At 62.4% G+C, this 26211-nt stretch overlaps 1 protein-coding gene across 2 annotated transcripts; it reads right to left on the bottom strand.

Moving 5' to 3' along the window:
* Nucleotides 1–388: 388 nt before the first annotated feature.
* Nucleotides 389–23784, bottom strand: ELAVL1 (ELAV like RNA binding protein 1). Of its 2 annotated transcripts, none has more exons than XM_056113191.1 (6): nt 23670–23784; nt 10604–10791; nt 7338–7441; nt 7049–7202; nt 3567–3702; nt 389–1007 (listed from the first exon to the last, which is right to left on the bottom strand). In XM_056113191.1, exons 2-6 carry the CDS (start codon nt 10773–10775, stop codon nt 683–685), a joined length of 891 nt encoding a protein of 296 aa, XP_055969166.1. In that variant the 5' UTR covers nt 10776–10791; nt 23670–23784; the 3' UTR covers nt 389–682. The 2 variants fall into 2 exon arrangements, with proteins under 2 accessions (XP_055969166.1, XP_055969165.1); XM_056113190.1 differs by having other exon boundaries at nt 390–1007; nt 3567–3792.
* Nucleotides 23785–26211: the final 2427 nt, after the last annotated feature.

The raw sequence follows: 26211 nt of genomic DNA, 5'->3' as shown, positions 1-26211 counted from the left end.
TGGGGGTGGCGGGGGCCGGGCGTTGGCAGCTGGACGGGCCTGGAGGGCCGGTTTCCGTCCGGCCAAGACTCTGCTGCTCGGGGAGCAGGGAGGGGGCGAGCAGTGGGGAGCCCCGTCCCCGCTGCTCTTCTCAGCCGCCCCCTGGACTGCTAAGGGTGGAAGCCGGCTACAGTGCTCTCGGGTCGGGTGGTGGGTCTGGGGGTGCCAGCTCGAGGGGGCAGCGAACGAGACACGTGGTCGCCGCTGAGAAGTCCCGGGGGGCTGCTGCCGGGCCCCTCGCCCAGGGACGGGTTAGTCAGTCACTGCGGTCAACTTGGGCTTCGGTTCAATAGAGAGTTTCAAGGAAATAACTTAAGAAACTTAAACTTGGTCTAAGGCGGGAGTCGGGGGGGGGGGGGCCGGGAGGGAGGGGGGAGGGGGGTTTCAAACATTTGAACATGTCGGTGCATCCCAGAGTATAAAAACCTTTTTTTTTTTTCTTTTCACGTCTCATTTTCGACTAAGACAAAACACTTGGTGAAAATGAAAATTGGCGCAAAATGAGTTGTACACTAACGAAAAAAAGTTTTCGACTTCTTCACTCTTAATTATCTATTCCGTACAAAAAAAAAAAAAAAACGAACGAACGAACGAACAAACGAACAGAACGAAAACAAAAACAAAAACAAAAAGCGTGAGCGCGTTATTTGTGGGACTTGTTGGTCTTGAAGGAGACCTGCAAGATCTTGTCCCCCAGGCGGTACCCGTTCAGGCTCGCTATGGCCATGGCCGCTTCTTCATAGTTTGTCATGGTCACAAAGCCGAACCCTTTGCACTTGTTGGTGTTGAAGTCGCGGATGACCTTCACGTTGGTCACTGCGCCGAAGGGGCCGAACATCTGCCAGAGGATGCCCTCGTCGGCGTCCTGGCCCAGGTTGTAGATGAAGATGCACCAGCCCGAGGAGGCGTTGCCCGGGACGTTGACCCCGGAGAGTCCGCTCATGTGGTCCACGCCCATGGGGGAGAACCTGCGGCAAACGGAGCGCGCGGGGTCGCGTCGGGGCCCAGGGCAGGGCGAGGCCGCCCCCCTCGACCACGGCCAGGCTTCCCTCGAGAAGCTCCTGCTCGAGCCCCGCGAGGCATCACTGACGGGGGAGGAGGGGCGGGGGAGGCGCAGAGAGGCCCGTGCAGGCAGGGGGTGCCGGGCACCCCCGCCCGGTGCCCGTCAGTCAGCCGCCCACCTTCCCGCCTCGTGCCAGCTCGTTCCTCAGCCTGGGGGTGGCTCCAGGTGTGGGTGGGGGCCTAAACCTCGCCGTCCTCCAGGTTTCCCGCCGCGCCTTCCCCTCCAACCCCGAGTGCCCCCCCCCGCTCCCCGCCAAGGCCCACCCCAGTGCAAGAACCTGCAGGGGGCGCGGGGAGAGCAGCTCGGGCTCAGAACCTTCCAGAAGGGTCAGGGCCGGAGGAAGGGCCGGCAGCTGCGAGCTCACCTCGCTCTTTACATCCCATCTCGGGACACCCAAGGGTCTTCCCTCAAGGCCTGGGGGTAAGGATTTGGGGTAACTGGCGCCGTGTGGCCCCTCAGGTCAGCGTTTCTCCCTCACAGGCCCCCCGTGGGACCCCCCCAGGTAAATCCCGGGGGCGCCAGGTAAAAACTGCTTCAGTAGGTGCCCAATGGTAGGACAGGGGGGTCCCAGAAAGGAGAGGAGGCCAGAAGAGGGCCATGGAGGGGCAAGGGTGGATGACGACTGTTCTACCAGTTTCTGAGTTCCTACAAGCGTCGGCGGCCGATAAGGGGTCCCCCGAGCTTCTGTTCCTAAAACAAGCCAGCCTCGGGAAAGCGGGTGTCTGCCGGGGCCCCTCCACAGCATCTCTCCTACAGACTGGGGAGCCCCTTTTGTGCTGGGTTGGGGGAACCCAGCGGCAGGTCCGGAAACAGACCCCAGGCATTAGTGGGCAGGGACAGACGGCTCGGGGGGGCTTGGCGAGCGCCTCCTGGAAACCCCTGGGTCCTTGGAATGGGGAGACGACTTGAGGCTGGGCTGGTTTTCCGGGAGGGCCGGGGGGCGGGGGGCGGCGCCCCTGCTCCATCAGCCCTGACATCCCTGACCACAGATCAGAGGGGACCAGCTGTCTACGCAGGGGGCGCTCCTGACACCCCTCCTCGTCCGGGCCTTCTTTCTACCTAGCCTGCTTCCTGGGGGCGCCTCCCTTTTCTTTTCTCTTCCTCCTCTGCGGACCCGCCTTGGTTTGCCAGAGTCCTGGGAGTCATTCTCAGCTGCCCACACTGTACCCTGGCCTGTAAACCTGGCTTCAGCACCCCCCCCCTTTTTTTTTTTTTTTTTTTTTTGCTTTTTGGGTCAGACTTGGTGATGCTCAGGGGTTTCTCCTGGCTCTGCGCTCAGGAATTACTCCCGGCAGTGCTCAGGGAACCCACACGGGATGCTGGGGGTCGAGCCCGGGTTGGCCACGTGCAAGGCAAACACCCTCCCTGCTCCAGTCCCCCCCCCCCACACACTTCTTTCTTATCCTTTGGGTTTTGGGTTACAACTGGCTACGATCAGGGCTGACTCCTGGCTCTGTGCACGGGGATCGAACCCAGATTCCCCACTTCCTATTGCTCCAGCCCCAAAGACCCCCTTCTTTTGGCCCAGACATGCTACCCCGGCCCCTGGCCTGGGGATGAGAAGCCGCCCGCTCCTAGCTGGGGAGTCTGAGGAAGCCTCGAGAACTCCCTCAAGGCACCCTGGATGGATGCTGACAATAGGGAACCAACGGCAGCAGGCGCTCCCGCCCTCCCGGGAAGAACTGCCACCCTCATCCGCAAGGGCCTGGCAAGGGCCTGGCCAGGCTCAGCACGCCTGGGATGGAACGTGAGGCAGGAAAAGCATCTGTCTTGGAAAGCACAGGGGGTCGCCTTGGGGGTCCAGGCCCGCCTCGAGCTGAGGCTACTGAAGGCCCCTCAAAAGTTCTGGAAGGAGTCCACTGCCCTGCCTCTGGCTACTCAGCCAGAGGACCAGGTTTCTTTTTTATGGTTTCCTGACCACCCCGACGGTGCTCAGGGATCACTGCTGGTCGGGCTTGGGAGAGCCTATGGGGTGCCGGGGATCGAACCCGGGTCGGCCGCGTGCAAGGCAAACGCCCTCCCCGCTGTGCTCTTGCTCCAGCCCAAGAACCAGTTTTTTGTTTCTTTTTTTTTGCTTTTTGGGTCACACCCGGTGATGCTCAGGGGTTCCTCCTGGCTCTGCACTCAGGAGTTACTCCTGGCGGTGCTCGGGGGACCCTATGGGATGCTGGGAATCGAACCCGGGTCGGGCTGCGTGCAAGGCAAACGCCCTCCCCGCTGTGCTCAAGAACCAGAGTTTTTCACCTCATGCTCACTTGGTTCTCTGCCCCCTCCCCTGCGCTGTCAGTGACTGGGGTGCTCGTTCTGCAGGCGAAGTACCCCTGCCTCCCGGAAGCCGGCCCGGGTTTCTGATCCCACTTGAAGCCACCACCAGGAAAGGTACGAGCTGTCACCGAGATACCGGGTCACCCGGGACCCCCCGGGGGGGGGGGGGGACGAGGCGCCTCCCTCCCTCCCGACCCACCTGAATCTCTGTGCCTGGTGGTGGACGGGGCCTCCGAACCTCCTAGCGGGCGAGTGGTACAGCTGGGAGAGCAGCGCCACGTTCTTGTTCTGGTTGGGGTTGGCGGCGAACTTCACTGTGATGGGCTCGGAGGAACCTGGGGGTTTATGACCATTGAAACTGGTAATTGCCTCTTCTGCTTCCGACCGTTTGTCAAACCGGATAAACGCAACCCCTCTGGACAAACCTTGTTAACAAACCAACAGAGACGGAGTTAGGGGGAGAAATGGGCGGCGCGGTGTTCTGTCAAGCTGCAAAGCAAAACGCAAGTCAGTGGGCGCGCTGGGCGGGCGGTCTGGCGCGGGGCCGTTCCCCCGCCCCCCTCCAGGCGGCGAAACCAGACCTCGCCGGGAAAGGGGCGAAAGGTTCTGAGCGGCAGCCTCAGGACCAAAGGGCGCGAGACACCCCAGGCTGTCGCCCAAAAGAACCCCTGCTGCTTCTCAGATTTAATTTTCTTTCGTTCTGGGGCCAGCCCAGTGGTGTCAAGGGCTGACTTCTGCCTCTGTGCTCGGGGATCACTCTGGTGGGCGCGGGGGACCCTAGGGGTGCCAGGGGTAGAACCCACGCAGAAGGTGTGCGAGGCCAGCAGTGAACTGACCCTCACTAGCTCATGTCCAGTACACAGGGTGCTAGGATGGACTGAGGAGCTGGTGAGAAGGGGGCTAGGAGTCGGGTCTGAGGAAAAGTCCCTGACGCCCACCTCCAACTATCGGCCCTACGAGGAGTAAGGAGCCCCAAGGGACCCTCCATGGACACAGGCACTGAGACTGGGACCACAGCGGCCCCCAGGCTCCCTCACCTGGGGCCACTCCACTCGAAGGCCCCGGGATGGCCCATGGCGACCAAATGCAGTGACTTGCCCTCTCCCAGCACGGCCAACGCCCCCACGATGGTGCCGACGCCACCCTCGGGCCCTCACAGGCTCAGGGGTCCTGTCTCGGGACCACTCCATACTCGGTACCTTCCCTGCCTGGGAAGGGCCAGGGGCACCCCTGGACCCCAACCGCCCCAGGAGGGCACCGTCCCTCGCCACCTCCATAGCCCCTGTGGCCAGCCCAGGCTCCACCGCTGGCAGTGATGGGGCCAGGCACCCCAACTCCAGCCTGGCACCCAACATTCCAAGTCTGGGAAGACGATGAAGCCATACCCCTTAAGGAGGAACTAGGGCTGGGGGGTGTGCAGAGGATAGGGGAGTGGGAGGGACCAAGCGTGAAGGTCAAAGGCCACGAGAGGTCAGAGTGGAGGTCTGGGGACCCTAGGGACATGGCCCTGGTGGGGAGGCAGGTCTCCAAGAAAGCCAGTCAGTGCCAATGCCTGCAGGCGCACAGCTGGGGACCGGGGCCCCCAAGTGAACAGGGCCCCTTTCAGTCAGCCCTGGCCCGACCTTATCCTCTGCAGCCCAGGTGGGTCCCTGCAGCAGGCCTGCGACACGGGGCCTCTAGAGGAACACTGAGGCTCTGGTACCACCCTCCTTGGGCCCCAGACAAGGATTCCTTCTTTACCGTCCCCCCCCCCCCCCCCACGCTGGACAGACCATCAAGGTTTCCTGGGGAAACTCCTACTCTGGGGGCCCCCAGCACAGCACCCTGGGAGGCCAGAGGCAGGCGGGGTCCACCCTACCCCCCCCCCAAGAATGGAAGCCATGAGGTTCCATCCATATTCACCCTTGGCGCTGGACAGCGACTTGAGCAGTCCACACGGGGCAGGAATGTTCTCGAGCCAGGGCTCGCTTGACTCTCTGAGGGTTTCGGAAAAAAACACCCCAACGTGCGGACTTGGCCAGCATTGCTGGACACCCCAGAAACAAGTGACCTCAGGCCCCGGGACTGAGTCCCGGACAAGACACAAGCATACGTGGACACGGGGGCCCTGCCCATGACAGCCACCACGCGGGGGGTGCGGGGACTGGAAGGAACCTAGGCCAGGGTGCGGGTGCTGAGGGACGTTGGGGGACACGGGCCCTGGCCCACGTGGGGTCCAACTGTCCCCGATGACTCTGCATCTGCTGCCGGTGCTCCCAGGGGGCTTACTTAGATGCCGGAGCAGAGCCTGGTGACAGGCCGAACCTGGGGACTGAGTCAGCCAGAAACTCAGGTCAGGGGCAAGCAAATGGCTGTGAGGGAGGCCCCAAGTTCTACCGCCAGGCCCGGCTGAGCCCACACTCGGGGGTAAAGCAGGCGACGACGGCCGCAGGGGGAGGTTTCTGATCTGCTGAGAGTCCTCCTCCCCCAGGCTTCGGAGGGTTCTGGTGCCCTGAAGGGGTCCACCCTTCCGCTCCCCAGGGCCACCCCGGGCTCATTCCCTGCAGTAGTGAAGGGGCCCAGAGGCCACAGGAGCTCAGTGGTGGCTGACCCGGGGAGTGGCCCTGGGACGCCCAAGGGTCCGGAAGACACCAGCTTTGCGGGCTTTCTGGGAGGCAAATCCCACCGCCAGGCTGCTCGGCCTCGGCGGCCCCAACCAGCAGCCTGTCTGGGCTCTGCAAAAGGAGGGTCGGAAGGCTGGGGGCGGGGGGGCCGGTGGAGAGGAGACCCCACAGTCATCGGGCAGCCTGCCCAGAAGCAGGGAACAGCTAGAACTCTGGGGAGCACAGAAAACTAACCTGGTGTAGAGCGGGGGGGGGGGGGGTCACACAAAGTCGATGGGGCCCCCCGCCCCTCTGGCCCAAAGCACAGCCGGCGGATGGGAGTCGGCCGTAAAGCCTGGTCTGGGGCTACAGTGGGGGTCTCCACTTCCCCTCCGTGGGCTGGGAGCCTCCAAGCCGCCCATTCCTAGGCATGTGGCCTCAGGGACACGTCGTGGAGCTCACGAGCCCCGGAGGGGCCGCGCCCTCCCACCGGCTCTATGGTGCCCGGGGCACCCACCATCGCCTGCCAACCACACGGGAGCACACGGGCTGAAGAACACACGACCCAGCCACAGAGACCCCCACCGGCTTCCCAGGGCTTCCTCCGCGAAGCCGGGCCCCCCAGCCTTACTGCTCTCCACACGGGGCCCACCGGGGCTGTCCTGACCCCAGGCCCTAAGGCCAGCAGGGCAGGTGGAGGCCCCCCCAACTCCCGCTTCTGCCCACCCAGGGGCCCGCGCGGGGACAGGCAGGGTTCCGCTACATGTTCCCTCACTGCTTAACGCCAACCTCTGCCACAGAGCAGGTCTGAGCTGAAAGGACCTGGGGGTGGGGTGGGGGAGGCGGGCGCCCACTGACCTTGAACTCAGGGCGGGGCATAGCGGGGGGGGGGGCAGCGCAGCCACAAGGCACCCGGGAGTTGTGGGGCAACAGCCAGAGGGGCCCCCGGCTCTGGCCTCGCCGGTGCCGCCTGGGGGCCGCCACCCCGAAACACTGGCCTCACCAGAGCACGCCTGGCCGGGCCGGCCTTCTAGAACAAAGGCCGCCGTCTGGTTCTTCCCGCGGCGGCCGTGGTCTGGAGGCTCGCCCGCCGCCCTACCTGTGGTCTGGTCCACCAGCACCCGTGAGTTGATGATGCGGCCGAAGCGCGAGAACATGTCCTCGACGTCCTTCTGGGTCATGGTCCGCGGGAGGCCGCTGATGTACAAATTGGCGTCTTTGATGACCTCTGAGCTGGGGCGCGCGTAGGACACCTGCCAAGACAGAGGCGCTTTCGGGGGTTTGGGCAGGGGCGAGAAAGCCCGGGGCTCTCACGGGGCCCCCGAGGGGAGCGGGGATCACTCCCCGCTTCCCGCGACGCGGCCCCGGGGGGCCACAGCACTGGGTACCTTGATGGTCTTGGACTGGAGCCGCAGGCCGTTGAGCGTGTTGATGGCCCTCTCCGCGTCCTTCGCGGTCACGTAGTTGACAAAGCCATAGCCCAAGCTGTGTCCTGCGTGGGAGACACGTGGACGGCAGGTCAAGTGACCAGGGTGGCGGGGAAGGGGAGCCGGGGGAGGGGCGGCGTGGCCGAGCAGAGGACAGGGCAGAGGCCGGGGAGGCCCGGAACAGGCCCTGGCCCCAACCCCCGGAGACCGATTCTCCAGCTCCTGCGAGCCTCGCTGGCAAACTTGTACCTTTCTGTAACCATCCTCTGACTTTGTTACTCTTGCCATCCGAGAAGGTTACTCGCCGACCACAGTCCCCAACCCTGGGGATCCTCCCACGCTGGGAGGTTTGGGAGGCGGGACTTTGGCGCCACCCGGCGTCCGTTGCCCCCTCCTTCCCCTGGGACCGGGCTGGGGAGCCAGGCAAGGAGTCGGGCCCACTGGGGGGCTCCCCTCCCCCCTCCCCCCCGGGTCCGGCGTGCGCCCACATGCGGGGAGCCCACAGAACTGCTTCCGGCTGTGGGCGTGTGCGGGCTGGGTCGGGGAGGTCACACGCTCAAAAGCCACTGGTGGGGGTGGGGGGTGGGGGGCCACACCGGGAAACTCAGACTCTGCAGGGCGCTGCAGGAAGCGGGCCTGGAGGTTTCCAGAGCAGTGCTGGCACGACCCACAGCATGCCGGGAGGGGCCCGGGGCCTCCCCCAAACTTTCCCTCCTGCTGGTTTCACGCAGCGAGTTTGCTACGAGTCTGATCCACACTAGGGGCAAGAGGAGGGGGGCTGGCTGTCGGTGTTGGGGGCCCCGCCGCGGGCCTGGGGCTTTTCTCCTGACCAGACAAACGCTGGGCAAGGGGCCAGCACGAGAGCTGGTCCAGGAGCGGGAGGCCGACCCCCGACACCGGCGAGGGCCCGGCCCTAGGATGGGGAGCACTTGAAGGCGAGTGTGACGGGGCAGACGGTGACTGCACACCCTGCAGGAAGTGTCCCGACCCCGCGCCTCGCTCCTCCCTTCTGCCTCTCACGCTGCTGGACCCGGGCGGCGGGGCTCAGCACATCTCTGTCCAGTGAAGGAAATATCCCCTTGCGCAAACTCTAGCTCCACCCAACTCCATCCGTCCGTCCATCTGCCCTTCGGACCAGGCACCCATATGTCCGTCCGCCCACCCACCCCCGCACCCTCAAGCCATCCGCCCACTAATACCGCCCGCGGTGAGCGCCAGGACACGGCTGGCGGGGCCCTGGGCTGGAGAATCTTACCATTCTACTGGACAAGACGGTTCTGAGCCCAGCACGGATGGGAATCCAGAGTGAGAGAAGGGAGCCCACGGCAGCAGGCTTTCTGCAATGCTCTGGGCACGCGCCAGAAGCACTGGGAAGGACTGGGCGCCCCCCGCCCCCAACCCTGGATCCCTCTCATACTCTGCCAACCTGGCCCCTAGATAAGCCAAGTTTCCCTCGAAGCTGAAATCACGGCCAGGTTACACCTCTGCCACTTGGCAAACTGGGTTCTCTCTGGCCGGCCCGCAGCTAACAGGCGAGCACTGGCCTAGGTCAGACTGGAGGCTGCGGTGCTGGCACCAACGGGGCTGAGACCCCCTGGCCCCCCAGAGCCACAGGGAGGACGGCAAGACCCGCCCGTTGGGAAGAATTGCAAATCCCCTCTGAACAAGGACTCCAACGTAGGACGGATCCCTAGGACAGGGAGGTAGTGGCTTCTGGGACATTCTAACACTCTTCCAGTCGAGGTATCGACTCAAGGTCCTACTCCGGAAACACACATCTACTGAGGGGAGAGAGTGTTCCCAGGCGGCGGTGCTCAGGAGATGTCTCCTGGAGGTCCTGGTCAATTCGGGAGGACAGGAAGCAGCTGCCACCCCCCGCCCCTGCGGTGCTGGGGCGCTCCAGGGCTGCACCAGGAGGTGCCCACGGGACCACGTGGCGTGGGGACTGAATCGGCCGGGCCACATGCAAGGCACCGCTCTCTCTTTCCTCCCCCCGTCGCTTTCTGGGTCACACCTGGTGATGCTCAGGGGTGACTCCTGGCTTTGCATTCAGGAATTCCTCCTGGTGGTGCTCAGGGGAACCGTGTGGGACGCCAAGAAATTGAACCTGGCTCAGCCACGTGCCTGGCAAACGCCCGGCCCGCTGTGCTAGTCTCTCTGGCCCCTTCGAAAGCTTTAGTTCCGGGGTGACAGCTGGCAGCGCTCAGGGCACTGACTCCTGGCTCTGCGCGTGGGGATCACTCCTGGCGGGCCGGGGGGGACTCTGTGGAATGTCGGGGATCGAATCCGGGGCTCCTGCACGCGAGGCAAGTGCCCTCCCCACCGTGCCATGGCCCCGGCCCAGCAGAGACCCCGTGGGTCAGAAGGGTCCTAAATTTTCTCTGAACCCTAGCTGTGCCCTCTGGCCCATCTGTCTCCGCACCAGGGCAGACTGGAGGAGTGGCATCACACAGAGCAGTGCCCACGGGGGTTGCACACAGCGCCCGGTTTCCGGTGAACTTGACCGGGCGCTTCGATTTCCTTCCGAAAAATACTGTCTGGCTTTTGGTTTTCGGTGGAGGGGCTCACATGTGCCAAAGCCCAGGGTCGTAGCCGGCACCATGCCGGGAAGTCCCTTTACTCCTCAGCACCCCACGGTGGGGCAGAGGGAGACTGGGGGGGGGGCTTCTCCCTGGGGAGGAAGCAAAGGAGGGAGCCCCTCCCCCACCACTAGGGTGCCCCAACCCAAGCCAGGGAGAGCACTGCGCCTGGAGGGGCTTCCCTGGCCCGGGGCCCTCCGCAGCCGTGGGCAGGGTGGGGAGCGGGGATGGGGGACCCTTACGAGGCGGGTGCCTTGATCTCCTCTCTGCACGGGGGCCTCCAGGTTCAAAGGCCACAATGAAGAAAGTGGGGAGCAGGGTTCGGGGCAGGGTTCCCCGTAGTGCCCCCACTCTGCGCTACTGACCTGCTCGAGAGGGGAGTGGGCCAGTCCGTGGGGCGGGGGGGGGGGGGCGGGGCGGCAGCCCGTCTGGGGTCCCACCTAATTCTCCGAGGGGCCCCACGTCTGCTGACTCCTCCTCGGCCCTCCCCTCCCTCCCCGAGTCTCCTTTCGCACACGTTCTCCGCCTTGCCGACCGGTCCCTCCTTGGGGGGACCCACCCCCGCCGGCGCAGGGGCAGAGAGAGCGGGCCTGGCCCCCGGCGCCCCAAGCTCCCCGCGTGGCAGAGACACCGGCCGGGGGCCGTTACCTGCGACTTTGTCCCGAATCAGCTTGGCGGACTCCACTTCCCCGATGCTGCTGAAGAGACTCCGCAGCTCGTCCTGCGTCATGTTCTGAGGGAGGTAGTTGACGATCAGATTCGTTCTCCCGATGTCATCCCTGCAGTCTTCGGCCATGTGGTCCTCATAACCATTAGACATTGTATTCTTCCGAAATCTGCCGAGCGGGAGGAGAGGACCCAGTCAGCGCCCAGGAAGCCAGAGCCAGCGGGAGCCGGTGGGGAGCGGGAGGCCGCGCCCACGCGCCCACGGGCCACCTTCGAGGGGACAGATGGCCCCGGGACGGGGCTTCCCGCAGCTCTGGCCAGGGCCGCCCCAAGCGGGAAGCCACCACGCGGCCCGTCGGGAGGCGCATGGAGACACGAGGCCCCGGGCTGGCCGCACAATGGGCTGCTTGTTCGGGGCGAGGGAGGACGGAGCGAGGCCGCCACGCTGACCGGCGCTGCAGGTTGCCAAGCAAAACGAAAGAGACGGCGAGGCGCGCACTGTCCAGTGCCGCGGGATGGGGTTCCGGGAAAGCTGAGCCTGGAGCGTGGGGGTGGGGGTGGGGTGGGGTGGGGCTTCAGCGATGGATCCATTTGTCCATGGCCACGGGTGTGACACAGGAAGGAGACCGAACGCCAAGACTGGGCCTTCGCAGGGATGCAGCCACTCCGGGCCACGAGGGACCCAGCCCAGCACCAGGGGGGTGGGGACCAAAGATGCAACGGTCCGGGGACCAACGTAGGACGGCGGGGCGGGCACTTGCCTTGCACGCAACTGCCTGGCTGTTGGCGCTCCGCACCCCGCACGGCTCCCTGAGCCCCACCAGGAGTGGCCCCTGAGGGCGGAGCCAGGAGTGACCCCCGCGCATAGCAGGTGCGACACCCGAACCAAACGAGATACGGGGCCAGACCAAGTAGTACAGGGGTCAAGGCACGTGTTTTGCACGCAGCCCACCCCGGTGCGCTCCCTGGCACCGCGTGTGGTGGCCCGGACAGCCGGAAGTGACCCCAGAGCACAGCCGTGTGTGGCCCAAATCCCCGCCCTCCAGATAAAGTCCACGTTTCTCATCTGATTGAAGAACTGCTTTGTTCTGGAACCACACCTGGCAGTTCTGTCATTTTGACACTCGGGTGTCAAAACCCAGTACCCAGCACCTAGGAGGGCTTCTGTAAGAAGTGCGGCGGGTGGTCTCTGGGGAGAGGGCCTGAGACTTCTGCTGGTCTCTGGCTCGTCTCCACACGGACGCATCTGGCGTGTGCTGGGACAACCCAGTCCGGCCCAGCCCAGGCCCAGCCGGTGGCCGGGGGTCTCCAGCCTGCAGCTGCTTGCAGAGATTTTTTCCATCATATTCCAGGGAGGCCGGGGGGTGCACAAGGAAAGTTCCCCCCGGTCTCCTCTCAGCACTGCCTCCAAACGCAGGCGAGCCCTCTGGGGGCTTGCCCCACCTCACTGAAAGTTTCTGCTGCCCCCCCACCCCCCCGGGCCCGGGACTCCTCATCCACCCAGAGTCGGGAATTACACAAAACCCTGCCGGCACCAACTGCCATGCCTGCCACGCGGAAACGAGGTACGGCGTCTTTCCTGGGGGGCCCGTCATGCCTCTGCTCCCGTTCTAGTCTCAAACTCGTCTCAGATTATTTCCGACGCGGAAACGGCGTTTCTCTCTTCTTCCTTTCTGGAAAACGTTCTCTCCTGCCCGCCCAATAGCAGGAGAACAATTAAGTAGGTCAGCTGCGCACGTCACTGAAGGTTTGTTTTTTTGGGCCGCACCCGGCAGTGCTCGGAGGTTACTCCTGGCTCCGTGCTCGGGGGTTTCGCCGGGTCTCTGTACTCAGGGGGTCCTGTGGTGCTGGGGATCGAGCCTGGGCCTCATGCACGCGAAGCCGGAGGAGTCGTCTCTCCCGCCTCCAAGCCATCAAAGATGATGAGGACGTCAGACACGAAAAACTTCCAGGTGGCAAAAGACACCACGACCAGGGCAGCAGGAGCCAGGGCGGAGGCACAGACGCCCGGGGCAGGGCTCGGACGGCCCCTTCTCATGCAGGACATGAGGTGCAGCCTCTGGGGACACTGGGCAACGCCAGGACACCTGTGTGTGTCCACACACTATGGCAGGTCATGGCGAAGACAGGGATGTGGTGCACTGGACAGCACCTCCACCCCAGCCAAGAGGTGTCCAGGCCCCGTGACTATTTCTGAGGTGGAGGAAGCTGGGGACACTGACAACAGTAAGAGAACACAGCCCAGCACTTCCCGTGCAGGAGCGGAAAAGGGATGTGAGCCGTGGCTCACAGATGCTGACAACTCACCCGGCCCCAAAGCGCAAGAAAGGGGCTCAAGCGGGGTAAGAACAAGGAAGACGGAAGCTGGGGAGGGCCAGTCTGTGTTCGGACCTGGCACCCCAGAGGGTCCCCTGAGTCCTGCCTGGAGTGATCCCTGAGCGCAGAGCCAGGAGTCAGCCCTGCGCATTGCCAGGTACAGCCTCAGACGAAACCACAGCAACACACGACAACAACAAAACCAATGTTCCTTTTTGACCATCAGATGAAGGAGGGGGGAAATAAAGCAATGAAACGGCTGTGAAAAGGAGCAAGAATCCTCCTAATCACGGAAATGAACACGACACAGAACAACTGTTTCGGGGGAAGGACTTGGCAATGCCTGTGGGCAGAGAGACTCCTCTGGTCGTCTGGAATCAGGGGCCTCCTCCCTGAGATGCCCGGACCCTGCACACGTGAGGATGCTGTCACTTAAGCTACACCCCAGCCCCTACCCCAAAACTTTGTGTGTGTGTGTGTGTGTGCGCGTGCGTGCATGTGTGGTCTGGGGGGCCACACCTGTCCTTGGAAAGCTCAGGGAATTGTGTGGGGCCATGCCCCCGAGCCTCCAGAGCCATCTTCTTGGCCCCATGCCAGGACTCTGCAGAAACATCCTTTTTTTTTTTGGCTCTTGCAGAGTCAGGGACGGAAGCTGGGGGTCCACACACGGAGGAGAAGGGCTCTCCTGGTGAGCTGTATCCCAGGTGGGCTCTACTCCAGCCTAAACTACGGAAGGAATCGCAGGCACACGTGGCAAGACTTGCAAGGAGCATCCCTTGGCTGTTAGAACTAACTTAAGGGTGAACCGAAGGATGAGAGTTAAATAAGTACCACTTTTCAGCACAAAGTACTGGACGAGGGGCCAGAGAGATAGTTCAGCAGGTAAAGAGTTTCCCTTGAAAATTGGGGCGGGGGGGTGGTCTGAAGGGATAGGAGGGACACTGGGGAAACTGAGGCTGGAAAATGACACTGGTGGAGAGACCGGGGTTGGAGCATCACAAGACTGAAATGCAATCATGAACAACAATGCCTTGTAACGTCCTCACGATTATTCAACAGAAGAAAAAAATATTAACAAGAAAAGTTTGCCTTGCATGCAGCCGACCTGGGTTTGATCCTCGGCACCCCCAAAGGTCCCCAGAGCCGTGCCAGGAGTGACTCTACTGGCAGAAGTAGAAGCAAGCCCCGAGCACTGCTAAGTGTGCCCCCAGGCCCAAAAGGAGTGTCAGAACACCAGCATGGATGGGCTGGAAGGAGGAGGCGTCCCCGACTCGGTCCATCACCTAACTGTGCGGTTAGGACACTTCACAAGTACATTATCAGCAACACACATTGGCGTGTGTGCACTGAACTTTGCTCTGACTCTGAGCTTTCTTCTCTCCTTCCTCCTCTTCTCACCCTTTCTCTGAGGCCCTATCTCTCTTCTGCTTCCCTGGACAACAGAACAGACAGGAATGACAACAACCCCAACCCCCCATCACCCACAATGAGACAGCCTCTGCCTCCTTGGGGAAAAAAAAAAAAAAAAAAAAAAAAAACAACCACCTTCAGGGCCAGAGCGACAGGACAGCAGAAAGGGCGTCTGCCTGGCACACCGCCGACCCGACCTGAGTTCAATCCCCGGCATCCCATAGGGTCCCCTGAGCACCACCAGGAGTGATCCCCGAGTGCAGAGCCAGGGGTAAACCCGGAGCACTGCCGGGAATGGCCCCCAAAGCTGAAAACAGACAAACATCACTTCCTAGAGAAGGGTCAGGACACCGTGCGTGGCCTGCTGTCTCTGCCTAGGAATAAAGCCGCCTGGCGCCCGACACATCTCCCCGCACGGTCCCCGGCCGCCTCTGCACTAGTGACAGTGAAGCGGCTGTGACAGGGCGCCTACCACCTCCCAGGCTCAACGTATGTCCCAGCTGGCTCTCCCGACGGAAGCAGCGTGCTGGTGTGCGCAGGCCGCGGCCAAGGCTATCTGAGCAGGGCTGGGCCTGGCGGGCGCGATCAGAGGGGCGTGACCTTCTGCGAGCGCCTCCTGGTCGCCGCCGCCAGCCACCCGCAAGGCCAAAGGGGAGAGAGAGCCGGGAGTGACGAAAGAAGTGACTCCCCCCTTCCCAAACAAAGAGTGTCCCCACCCACGGCCCCGCCCCAGCAACAGAAGACCGGCTCTGGGAAGTTAAAATAAACGCAGACAGGAAGGAAACGTTCACAGATTCCCGGACAGGAATCGGGAACGAGGGAGCCCTTCAGGGACTGGCCTGCATATGGCCAGGTTCAAACCCTGGCACCACAGGGGTCCTCCGAGCACCACCAGGCGCGATCCCGGAACACAGAACTGGGAGGAGCCTCTTAGCAAAGCTGGGTGAGGCCCAAACGAGACCCCGCGGCGCGGTGGGGAGGGCGCTGGCCTTGCATGGAGCCAACCCGGGCTTGATCCCCTGCATCCCGTTCGGTCCCCCGAGCACTACCAGGAATAATTAATTCCTGAGCAGAGAGCCAGGAGTTACCCCCGAGCACCACCGGGTGTGGCCCCAAAACTGGGGGGGGGGGGAGACCCACACACAAAAAAAACAACAACAAAAGATGGTACATGGCCGGCAGATAAAAAGGTGAAAAGATAATTATTTGCTACTTTATGAGGGAAATGCACGTTCCTAGAACGAGCAGATGCCACTGGGCTACGCTAGCACGCAACAGGGATGAATGGAGACGCTACTGGCGCCCGCTCCAGTAAATGGATGAGCAACGGGGTATCAACCCAACCCCTCCCCCTCCCCGCCCAACCCCCTCCCCACTGATGTACCCCTACCCAATTTGGAGAGGACATGGAGAAACTAGGTAACTTTCATGCACCCAGGTGGAACCGCAAAACCTTGACAGGGCACTGAAGAAAACCGACAGCAGTCATGTGCAGTTCGACACACTTAGCCACGTGGCCCAGGAGTCACTCTGCCTCGTCTGGCCACCAGAGGAATGAAAGCTGATCTTTATTTCAAAGACCCAGAGAGAGAGAGAGAGAGAGAGAGAGAGAGAGCACGAGGGGGGAAGGTGCTGGCCTTGCACGCACAAGACCCGGCTCCCATTCCTGGCTCCACATGGATCCCTGGGCACTGCTGGGAATGACCCTCAAGAACTGAGTTGACCAGAGCCTCTGGGCGCCGCAGGAAGAGGATTCCAACAAACAACCCATACGGATACTTATCGTCTCTGAATTTCTCATCATCCCAAACAGGAACAGCCCAAATGTCCTCTCGGCTGTCAATGTATACACCACAAAACGGCGAGGACTGGAATACTACTCAGCAAGGAAAAAGGCACTGCTGTTCCTGTAACCTACGTGACTCACAAAAGCAGGCCCTGGCATTATACTGCTTCACTCAGCACCACGGGGTCATTCTCCCCACCTCTCCCAAGACCCCGGTTTCTTCCCTCACTTCAAAGATACGCAGGGGAGTATCCCAGCGCAATGGCACTTACCCAGTTGGGAATGAGGGAGGGTGGGAGTGTGACCTGCGACGGAAGGGGGTCCTGCTTTGGGTTGATTCCCCTCTTACCCCCTGAGCTCCCAACTGCTATGCCACAGAGTAAGGGAATTCATCAGCAGGGCAGGCAACTACTAAACACCTTCCGGTCGGGTTGAGAAGAAGCAAAAGCGTCTGTATTTTCAAGTGGGGAGATTTGGGCGGTGGGGGTGGGGGTGCTTGGAAATATGCTGGTAAAATGGGTTCCCTTACACCATCTTCCAGAAAGCTGCAGTTCCCACCAACCACTGGCATCATTAAGTGAGCAGTTACTGCATGTTTGGCCAAGAGGGCAAGCGAGTCTCAGGCTCCGTGGTTCATACATGACAGCACTGACGGGTAAGAGAACCGAGAGGGCGCGAGTGCTTAGTGCTATTTCTTGTGATGGAACTTTCTGGGATCTTCAGTGGTGACTCTGTGACTTGTGAATTTGTCAACGCTAGAAGAACTGAATGAAGACCGAAATTTCAGGGCCAAAGAGACAGCGGACCCTGCACGTGGGAGGGCCTGGGCGTGAGCCCCGGGACCTCAAGGGCCCTACCACCAGTGCAAGTGACACCAGGAAACTTTAAAAATGGGGGCCGGAGAGATAGTCCAGCAGGTAGGGCACTTGCCTTGCACACAGCCGACCTGGTTTCTGTCCCTAACGTCCAATATGTTCCCCTGAGCACCACCAGGAGTGATTCCTCAGTGCAGAGCCAGGAGTAACCCTTGAGCACCACCAGGTGTGGCCCCAAAACAAAAAAAAAACAAAACGAGAGGGACAGAGAGATAATACAGGGGGCCAGGCGTTTGCCTTGCACAATACTGACCCAGGTTTAATCCCTGCATCCTCTTCAGGGCTATCCGTGACACATTCGATATGCCAAACACAGTAACAACAAGTCTCATGATGGAGACGTTACTGGGCCCGCTCGAGCAAATCGATGAACAACGGGAGGACTGTGTCTACCTCTTTAGGGCGATTCCTGAGCACTCCTCGGTGCTCCAAAGCCGGAATCAAAATCAAACAAAAAACCCAAACGCTAAATTTGTAGGATTCAAAGGACTGAAACACATGCTTTGCCTGCGGGAGATCAGGATTTGACCCCAGGTCAGGTCTGCCCCTCCCTCAACCCACACTGTCCCTAAGTTTGAACTGGTTCAGCAGCGAGACCCCGACTCGGGAAGCCAAGTTTTCGGGCGTCAGGGTCCCTTCCTGGTCTTTCCCAACCCTGCTCTGCTCAGCTCGGCTTTCGCTAGCTGCCCCGTCTGGCCAGCTTTGGTGGGTCTCTCAGGAGGGACGGCCCGTGGGCCCCTGCGTTCACCAGGCACCTCCTTCCTGCTTTCCCATCCATGATGCCACCCCCCTCCCCACCCCCCAGGGGCTCAGAGGTCACTTTACTTGCTCCTGGGGAGTGAACAAGCTGTTAATGACTGGCAGGGACCGGCCCCAGGTTGGCCAAGGAGGAGGCGGGGACCTGCCAAGGGAGCCCCCCCGCCTCTCCCCTGCTTTCCCCCAAACCTCACGTGTCCATCAATCACCTGAGCACAAATCCTGAATACAGGAGGCTGGGTTGGCCCCGCGTGGTACCCCCAAGCACCAGGAGAAGCCCTGAGCACCACTGGGTGCGGCCCCTACAAACCAAGCAAAACCACCCGAAATCAAGAAGCTCAAGAGACCATCCGGGCCTGGGGCCAGAGCGGGTAGGCCCCTGCCTCACACGTGGCTGAACTGGGTTCTAGCCCAAGCACCCCAGATGGTTTCCTGAGCACTGCCAGCACAGAGCCAGGAGTCCGCGCATAGAGCTACATGCGGCCCCTCTCCCACCAAAAAGACCACGAGGGCCATGGGGCACTCAGTGCCCGCACACAGAGGCCGCCAGCCTCCATTCTCACAGTCGGACCCGGACTACTCCTACCCAAGAGACTTGGGGACACAGGTGACAGCCAGAGGCTCAGGCTGCCACACAGGCCAGGAGATGGGAACAGGTGTTGGGTCTTGGCTCCCTTGTGAATTGGAGTTTTGGTGAGTTTCTTCTGCTTTGGGAAAGAGAGACCCTTGGGGACTATGCTGGTGGCTGCTGAGGACAGCTGGGACCTTCCTTTTCCGGGATTGTCTATAAGGACCAAGGACCAAGCCCCGGCCCCCATTTCTAAGTCAACAGCGTGTGCGCGAGGGACACATGGGGCAGAGCAGAGCGATTTCTCTGGATTCTGAGCCAAGTCGAGTGACCGGAACGGTCCTACACGAGTGAGGGCGGAGGGGTCTTCAGTGCCATCGTGCCAACTCGAATAACCCCGACACGGGTACAAATGACGGCAGAGCGAATCACGGTGGGATGCTTGGGACGGAGCCAGAGTGTGGCAGGCCTTGTGACACCTGGGCAAAGTCCACAAGTGATGCTGCCCCAACCCCAGGTGGCCACAGGCTCACGCCGGCCATCTTGCACATCAGGAGATGTAACTCAAGTTATTCCCAGGCGTGAGATTCTTGTCCTTTTCTGGGCCACACAAAGCTGTTTCAGGGCTGACTCAGGCTCTGTACTCAGGGGTCGATCCTGGCCAGGCTGTGGGGGGTGGGGGGGTGGGAAGGAGGGGGTGTCACGTGGTGCTGGGATCGAACCTGGGATGGCCATGAGCACGGCCGGCTCCAAATGTATAGACTCTGTTAATTGAATCGTTGCATTGCGGGGTCATTCCTAAGGGGCCACACTCCAGCAGGGACGATTTGGTCCCAGGACCCCAACCCAACCCCGCGTGCAAAGCCCATGCGCCAGCCGGAGGAGCTATTTCTCTGGCCCCAATCTGGAGTTCTTCAAGGTAAGTCCTGGGACTAGAAGGTCACCCAGGAAATGCTCCGGTGCCAGAAAGAACCGAAGGCGCTGGCTGACCCAATTACAGCCACTTGGCGGGGCCCCCAGCCCACAGAGGGGCCCTGCGGCCCCGTCCCAGCTGCTCCACAGCCGCCGGCCAAGCAGCTTGGGCTGCCCAGAACCCCAGCCTCTCCCCGGCTGCTCCAGGCCGCCGGACTCTAAGATGCAAAGCCCCCAGGACTCACAGTGAAAGCCCCGTGGGGGGCCACAAGCCCACTCACTCTGCTGCCCCGCGTCTAAGACCTCCCACCCGGAGGCTGGGTGGCTCGTCTACTGAACGGGGAGCGGGGGGCCCTAGCACCTGCCCTGGGAGTGACCCACCCACTTGTCCATGGGCCTCCAGGTGCAGTAAGGGAGGCTCCTCCTCCCTGGGAGATGGGAAACACCCCCAAAGTCTTGATGCCATCTGTCATGGTCCCGGGTTGAGGAAAGACACAGGGTAGGTGGTGACCGTGGCACACACTGTGGTGCTTCCCACAAAGTCACTTATCAGTCCCATGGATCTGCAGGCCTTAGGTCTGGCCACCGGAAGTGACGTTACTCCAGTCCCGCCCCTCACCCCACTCCACTAGCAGAGTAGAGGTGACTGGGTGTGTGGTTGGCGTCAACCCCCTCTCCTCCTGAAGTCCCCCTCCAGGCGGCAGGCACACATCTGGCCCCCCAAACCTAAGCAGACACCCAGTTCTGCCCCATGAATGGCCACGATGCCTCCCAGAGGTCTTGGCCCTCATCCTGGGGGTCTTGGTCCCTCCCATCCTTCAAGTCCTCACCCGCCCCCCACCCCAGATTCCTTCCAGCTTTGGCGTCTCTGAGCCCACTCCGTAACCCTCTCCGGGTCACCCTCCTGCCTGCCGTTTCCTCCCCGTGTCTCTTCACGGTGACACCCGCCTGGCCCCTGGCTAGCCCTAGACTGTCCCCCGAAGCCTGCCCGGGGGGCGGGACCGAGTACCGTCGGAAGCCCCACGCGCTCCCGTCCCCGGTGCTAATCCTCTGCCAGGTGCAGCCTGGGCCGCAGTTCCGGGCCTGGCCCATGGAGCCAGGCCAGTGCCCAGCCTCCTGGTCCCACGAAGCCTCCTGCCCAGCTCACCCAAAGTCACCTCCCCGCCCCCGCTGGAAACGCCACCGCTCAGTACCCCACTTCACGGCCCAGGACTGTCCCCGGGCTCACCCCGGTGTCCTTTCCTCGCTAGAGCTGCCGATTCACCTCCGTGACCTTCTGCCTGGCCACACAGGGCCACCGGGCCTCGGGCCCTCCTGGTGATCTCCTCCGGCTGACTGCACCCACACCCACCCACCCACACACACACACACACACACACACACACACCCCTCTCATCACCAGCCCCCGTCCGGACTGCAGGTGGCCCACACGCCAGCTGCCACCAACAGTCTCTCCTCTCTACCCTGTCCCGACCCACCATTTCATCCCTTCACGTGGGCAGAGGGTGGTGCTCAGAGGCAACTCTTTACTTTGTGCTCTGGGGTCCCGCCTGGTGCCGGGGATCAAACCCAGGCCTCCTGCACGCAGAGCAGTGCTCAACCCACTGAACCGCCTCTCCAGCCTCGAGGCCTTGCTTGGGTTAGATCCCCACACAGAAAACGGGTCACCTCCTAAGAGGGTGGCTCACCTGGCTGTACTTCTCCCAACTCTCGCGCGTTTGTGCAGAGCTCAGCCCTTAAACTCCGGGGCTAAGGCCGGTGCGACCAGCAGCCCTGCGCCGCCTGGCCTCGGCAGGCAGCCCCCTCCTCCCCAGCTCTCTGCACACCAGCAGTCGAGTACTCCCTGTCACAATCATTTCACCTTCCTTGCACCCCAAACACTGACCCGACGAGTCCTCTCTAGAAATAAGGCCCCCCACCCCCACCCCATGCTGTGACTGCGGCCTGCAAAGCCTGCCCCTCACTAACTTCTTCCTTCCCACATCGTCACCTCCAGGCAGCCCGCTGAGACTGCCTTCACCCACCCAGGCTTGGACGCTAGCTTCCTTTTTTCTGTGCTTCCACATCAGCCAACGTACCACCCCCCCCCCCCCCCCCCCAAGCCCCAGGTGTGGCAGGGTTGAGCTCAAACTTTTTCTGCACGGCCAGCACCACCACCAGGGCCTCCCCGAGCCCTCCCGAGCCCGGCTGGGACAGGCTGCGGTGGAGACGGAGAAGTCGGGTCCGGGTCCGGGAGGGGAGTGGGGCTCCCTTCCCTTCCTCCGACCCACGGTCTCCGGTGGGTCTCGGCTGCTCCGCCACCGCCACCTAGGGGCGGGCGGCTGCAAGGGCACGCCTGGCTCCTGTCCGCCTTGAATTCGATTCCGGCCGGGATGGGGGGCGCAGAGGGGGGACCGGTGGACGCTGGTGGAGGAAGCCTGGTCACGGTCAGGGAAGGTTCCAAATGGTGCATGAACTCGCAGCCAGGTCCCCGAGCACAGGGACGACGACAACGGGGTTCCACGCAGCGGGGGCGACAGGCCGAGCGGGTCCGGGTTTGGGGTGAATTCAGGAAGGGAGGGCCGGAGGGTGCCCTCCCGTTTCCAAACTGCAGCTCTCAAGTCACCTCAGGAGGTTCCCTGGCCGGAGACGGGGAAGCAGGAGCTCCACGTTCAGCTGTGCACGCCGTCAGCACAACCCCAGCTGGAAATGTGAAAATAGGGCAGAGGCGGGCGGGCGGGCGGGAGGAAGACGCGCTCTGCTCTCCTCCCTTCTTCCACGCCGGCCCCGTGACCTCAGGAGCCCGGCAAAGCGACTGTCCCCAGCACACATCACTTTCCGCCTCGAGAGGGGTCCCTCTAAAGGGGGTCTCTTCCGGGACCCCCCCCCCCCCGAGGTTGCAGAATTTTACAAGGGACAGCAGCCAAGAACCCCACCCCAAGATGCTCGGTGACAAGTGGACAGAGAACCGCTCTCGGGACCCCCTTGGCGCGCCGACCAGCCCGGCCGGCCCCTTGACCATGACACCCGTCAGTCGCACTGAGCTGCTGCCGGAACAATGGGAATGACCTGAGGCGCAAGGAGCTCCCGGGCTGGAGATTGTGGGTGAAGGAAGTTATGCTGCCAACAAAATCCGAAAACACGGGCGACCGTTTTCCTGGCATGGTGCACGTGAGCCCTGGCACATGCAATGGGCCACCCGGGGTGGGGGGGAAGGACTTAGCAACTCAGCATCAAAACTGAGGCTGCCATTGATGGGGGGGGGGGGGGTTCCCGTTTCAGCCTTGGACGCCCCATTCTCAAGCACCACTTCCAGCATCCTCAGAAGTTTCTGAGCCTCGCAACTGGGAGTTGGGGTCCAAGTGGGGCCGCAGGGAGTGGGAACGACACGGGAGCCCCTGCAAGAAGTGGAGGCCTCAGGGCACAAGTCAGTATGCTACAAGGGACGGGGCGGTGGTGATCGCAGCAACCCCCCCAAAAAATCACGACCCATCGCGCCCCAAACGTCGCAGAGAAGACCTTCACCAGTACCCTCCACGTCCCCACAACTTCTGATTCCACCTGGCTGGCCCGTGAACACAGTCCCCCGCCAGTTCTGCAGCGGCGCCCCCCCTAGCCCACCCGGGACCGTGCCCTCTAATGGGCGGGGGCGGGAAAGAGGTCAGCATCGATGCAAACCCTCCCCCCTTCTAGTTGGCACCCAGGAGGGGCCAAGAACCCACTTTTTGTTGGGGGGGGGCACAGAAACGGAAGCGCACATCGACCCCCATTGTTCAAACTTGGTCCCTTTTTTTTTTTTGGGTGGGCGTGCATGTGTGTGTGTGTGAAGGCACACATTCGGGGGGCCATCCAACATGCCTTACGCGCCCCTCCTTTCCCCCCCCCCACTTTACAGGCGACAAGCTTTGTCCAAACGGGCTCTGCCCCCCCTAAAAAAAAAATTTAAAAAAAAATCATCATCATCATCATCATCATCGATAAGTCTCGGATTCCCACCCGGATGCAGATTCGGCGCTCTCGGCTCCCTTCGGGGCCGCCCCCATCCCCACGCGCGTGCACACACACACACACACACACGCGCGCGCGCGCGCACACACTTCTCCCGGGGACCTCGTTGCGCCGCCACAAAAGGATCCGTGGGGGGCTTCCCGGGGGGGAGGGGGACCCCGACCCCCGCCGCGGGCCGTGACCTCTGCGCGCCCCCGGGCGCCCCTCGCGCACCCCCCCCGCGGCCCCCCGCCCGCGCCCCCGCGCGCGCGTCCCCGCTCGGCCCGCGCCCCCGCGCGCGCGTCCCCGCCCGGCCCGCGCTCGTGCCCGCGGCCCCGCGCGCGTCCCCGCTCGGCCTGGGCCTCGGCCGGTTGCAGGCCCGCGAGCGCCCGCGGCCCGGCTCAGGCGAGCCCAGGCCTGCCGCGGCCTAGGCCGCCGCCGAGGGCTCGGCCGCCTCACCTGGACGCGCGCGGGCAGGCCCGGGGCTGCTCCGGGGCGGGCGGCGGCGGCGGCGGCGGCGGCGGCGCGGGACTAACGGCTCCGCTCGGCCTCGGTAGCGGCGGCGGCGGCGGCGGCGGCGACGGCGACGGCGGCGGCGGCGGCGGCGGCGGCGGCGGCTCCTCCTCAGCGCGCACGACCCGCTCCGGCCCGCGGCCCGGACACGCCCCCCCCGGCGCGCGCGCCCATTGGCCGGCGCCCGCGGCGCGGCGCCGCTGATTGGCCGGCGCGCCTGTCGCCCGCGATTCGGGGCGCGCGGCGGGGGCGGGACTTCCGGCCGGCGCCGCCTGCGAACGGCCGGGCGGGCGGCCGGCGGGGGACGCGGCGGAGGGGACTGGCCGGGGCCTGGCCGGGGCCTGGCCGGGGCCTGGCCTGGCCTGGCCTGGCCTGGCCTGGCCTGGCCCGCGGGCCCGGAGCGAGGCCGGGCGCCCAGGAGAGCCGCGTCGCCCGCCGAGCGCGCCGGCCGTGCGGTGCGGCCCGTGCCCGTCCGTGCCGGCGGCGCTGCCGGCTTGCAAGGTAGGGAGAAGGGTCAGCGGGACCCGGGGGCCCGGGTTCGAATCCCAGCCCCTCCGAGGGGCGGGGCGCGGGCCCGCCCGGCCTCCGTTTCCCTCCCCGTCGCGGTGAAAAGGACACGCTTGCTAGGGCCGTGACCAGAGCGGCTCAGCGGTGCCCCGAGGCCCAGCCTCGAATCCATCCATCCATTCATTCATTCATTCATTCATTCGTTCTCATTCATTCCCTCATTCATTGATCTGGCGGGGCCGGGAGCTGGTGCAGCGGCTCGAGGCCCTTCCCTGAACGGCGTTCGGCCTCCGGGTTCGATCCCCAGCGAGGGTCCCCCGAGCTCTGCCAGCGGCGATCCCTCCTGAGCCGCCGCGGCGTTTGCCCCAGAACAGGCAAATAAATGGGATTTTTTTTTTTTTTTTTTTTTTTTTTTTTTTTTTTTGGTGCCAGCCACGATCTAGGACTTGCGCAGACAAAAGCCCCCGCCGGGACGGCCCTGTGTGGCCCCGTAGGAGTTTGAGTAAGCCGCAGGCCGTGCCTCCCTTGCAGCCTCCTGAAACCTGGCACCCTCTCAGTGCCCGCCTTCCTGGTAAGAAATTCCAGGGAGTTCAGAAATGCAAACACACACACATAACTGAGATCGCTTTTAGCCCTCCAGTTACAGGCGCGGGAGAGGAGTCACAAGATGCGGGGTGGTGTTTCTTTTCTTATTTATTTGTATTAATTTTTTTTTTTTTTTTTGGCTTTTGGAGGTCACACCCGGTGATGCTCAGGGGTTATTCTTGCTCGGGACTCAGGAATTACACCTGGCAGTGCTCAGGGGACCCTATGGATTGCAAATGCTGTACCTGCTGTATAATCACCCCGGCCCTGATGATACTGTTTTTTTTTTTTTTAACTTTTTAATTGAATCACTGTGAGATAGACCTTTACAACGGTGTTCATGATTGGATTTCAGTCATACAGTATTCCAACGCCCATCCTTCCACCAGTATACGTTTCCCAGTACTAGTGGTCCCCAGGTTCCCTCCCATTATCCCCCACCTCCCATCTGCCTTTTCTTCTCTCTCTCTCTCTCTCTCTCTCTCTCTCCCTCTCCCTCCCTCTCTCTCCCTCCCCCCGTTTTGGGCATTGTGGTTTGCACTATTGATACTGAAAAGTCATCAACAATACCTGATAGTACTTTTTTTTTTTTTTTTTGCTTTTTGGGTCACACCTGGCGATGCATAGGGGTTACACCTGGCTCATGCACTCAGGAATTACTCCTGGCGGTGCTCGGGGGACCCTATGGGATGCTGGGAATCGAACCTGGGTCAGCTGCGTGCAAGGCAGACGCCCTCCCCGCTGTGCTATCCCTCCAGCCCCTGATAGTACTTTTTCATTGGACTCCCTGCCCCCACCCCAACTCCCAGAGGTTTTGGGGGTTGGTGTGTTCTTTTTCCTTCACTTTTGGGGCCAACCTAGCTGTGCTCAGGGCTTACTCTTGGCTCAGTTCTCAGGGATCACTCTTGGTGGGACTCGGGACCATTTGGCAATACCAAAGATCAAGTCTGGTTGGCCACCTGCAAGGTAAGTACCCCAGCACTGTCTACTTTTTTTTGTTTGTTTGGTTTTGTTTTGTCTTGCTTGATGGGTAGGGGTATATGTGTCCTCTCTGGCGTGACCCAGAGGACCCTGTAAGTCCTGTATTGCCTGAGATTGAACTGGGGTCAGCCACGTGCAAGACCTTTGTTTGGTTGGTTTTTTTTGGTTTTTGTTTGTTTTTGCTTTTTAGGTCACACTGGAGATGCACAGGGGTTACTCCTGGCTTTGCACTCAGGAATTCCCCCTGGCTGTGCTCAGGGGACCATATGGGATGCTGGGAATCGAACCCAGGTCGGCTGCGTGCAAGGCAAACTCCCTGCCCGCTGTACTATTGCTCCAGCCCCGAGACACTTTGCTTTTTGGGCTGGAGCGATAGCACAGGGCTGGAGCGATAGCACAGCGGGTAGGGCGTTTG

Source organism: Sorex fumeus, unplaced genomic scaffold (assembly GCF_029834395.1).
Source record: "Sorex fumeus unplaced genomic scaffold, SorFum_2.1 ptg000019l, whole genome shotgun sequence".
Lineage (NCBI taxonomy): Eukaryota > Metazoa > Chordata > Mammalia > Eulipotyphla > Soricidae > Sorex > Sorex fumeus.
The sequence above is the reverse complement of the archived record's forward strand: the minus strand, read 5'-3'. Positions and strand labels throughout refer to the sequence as shown.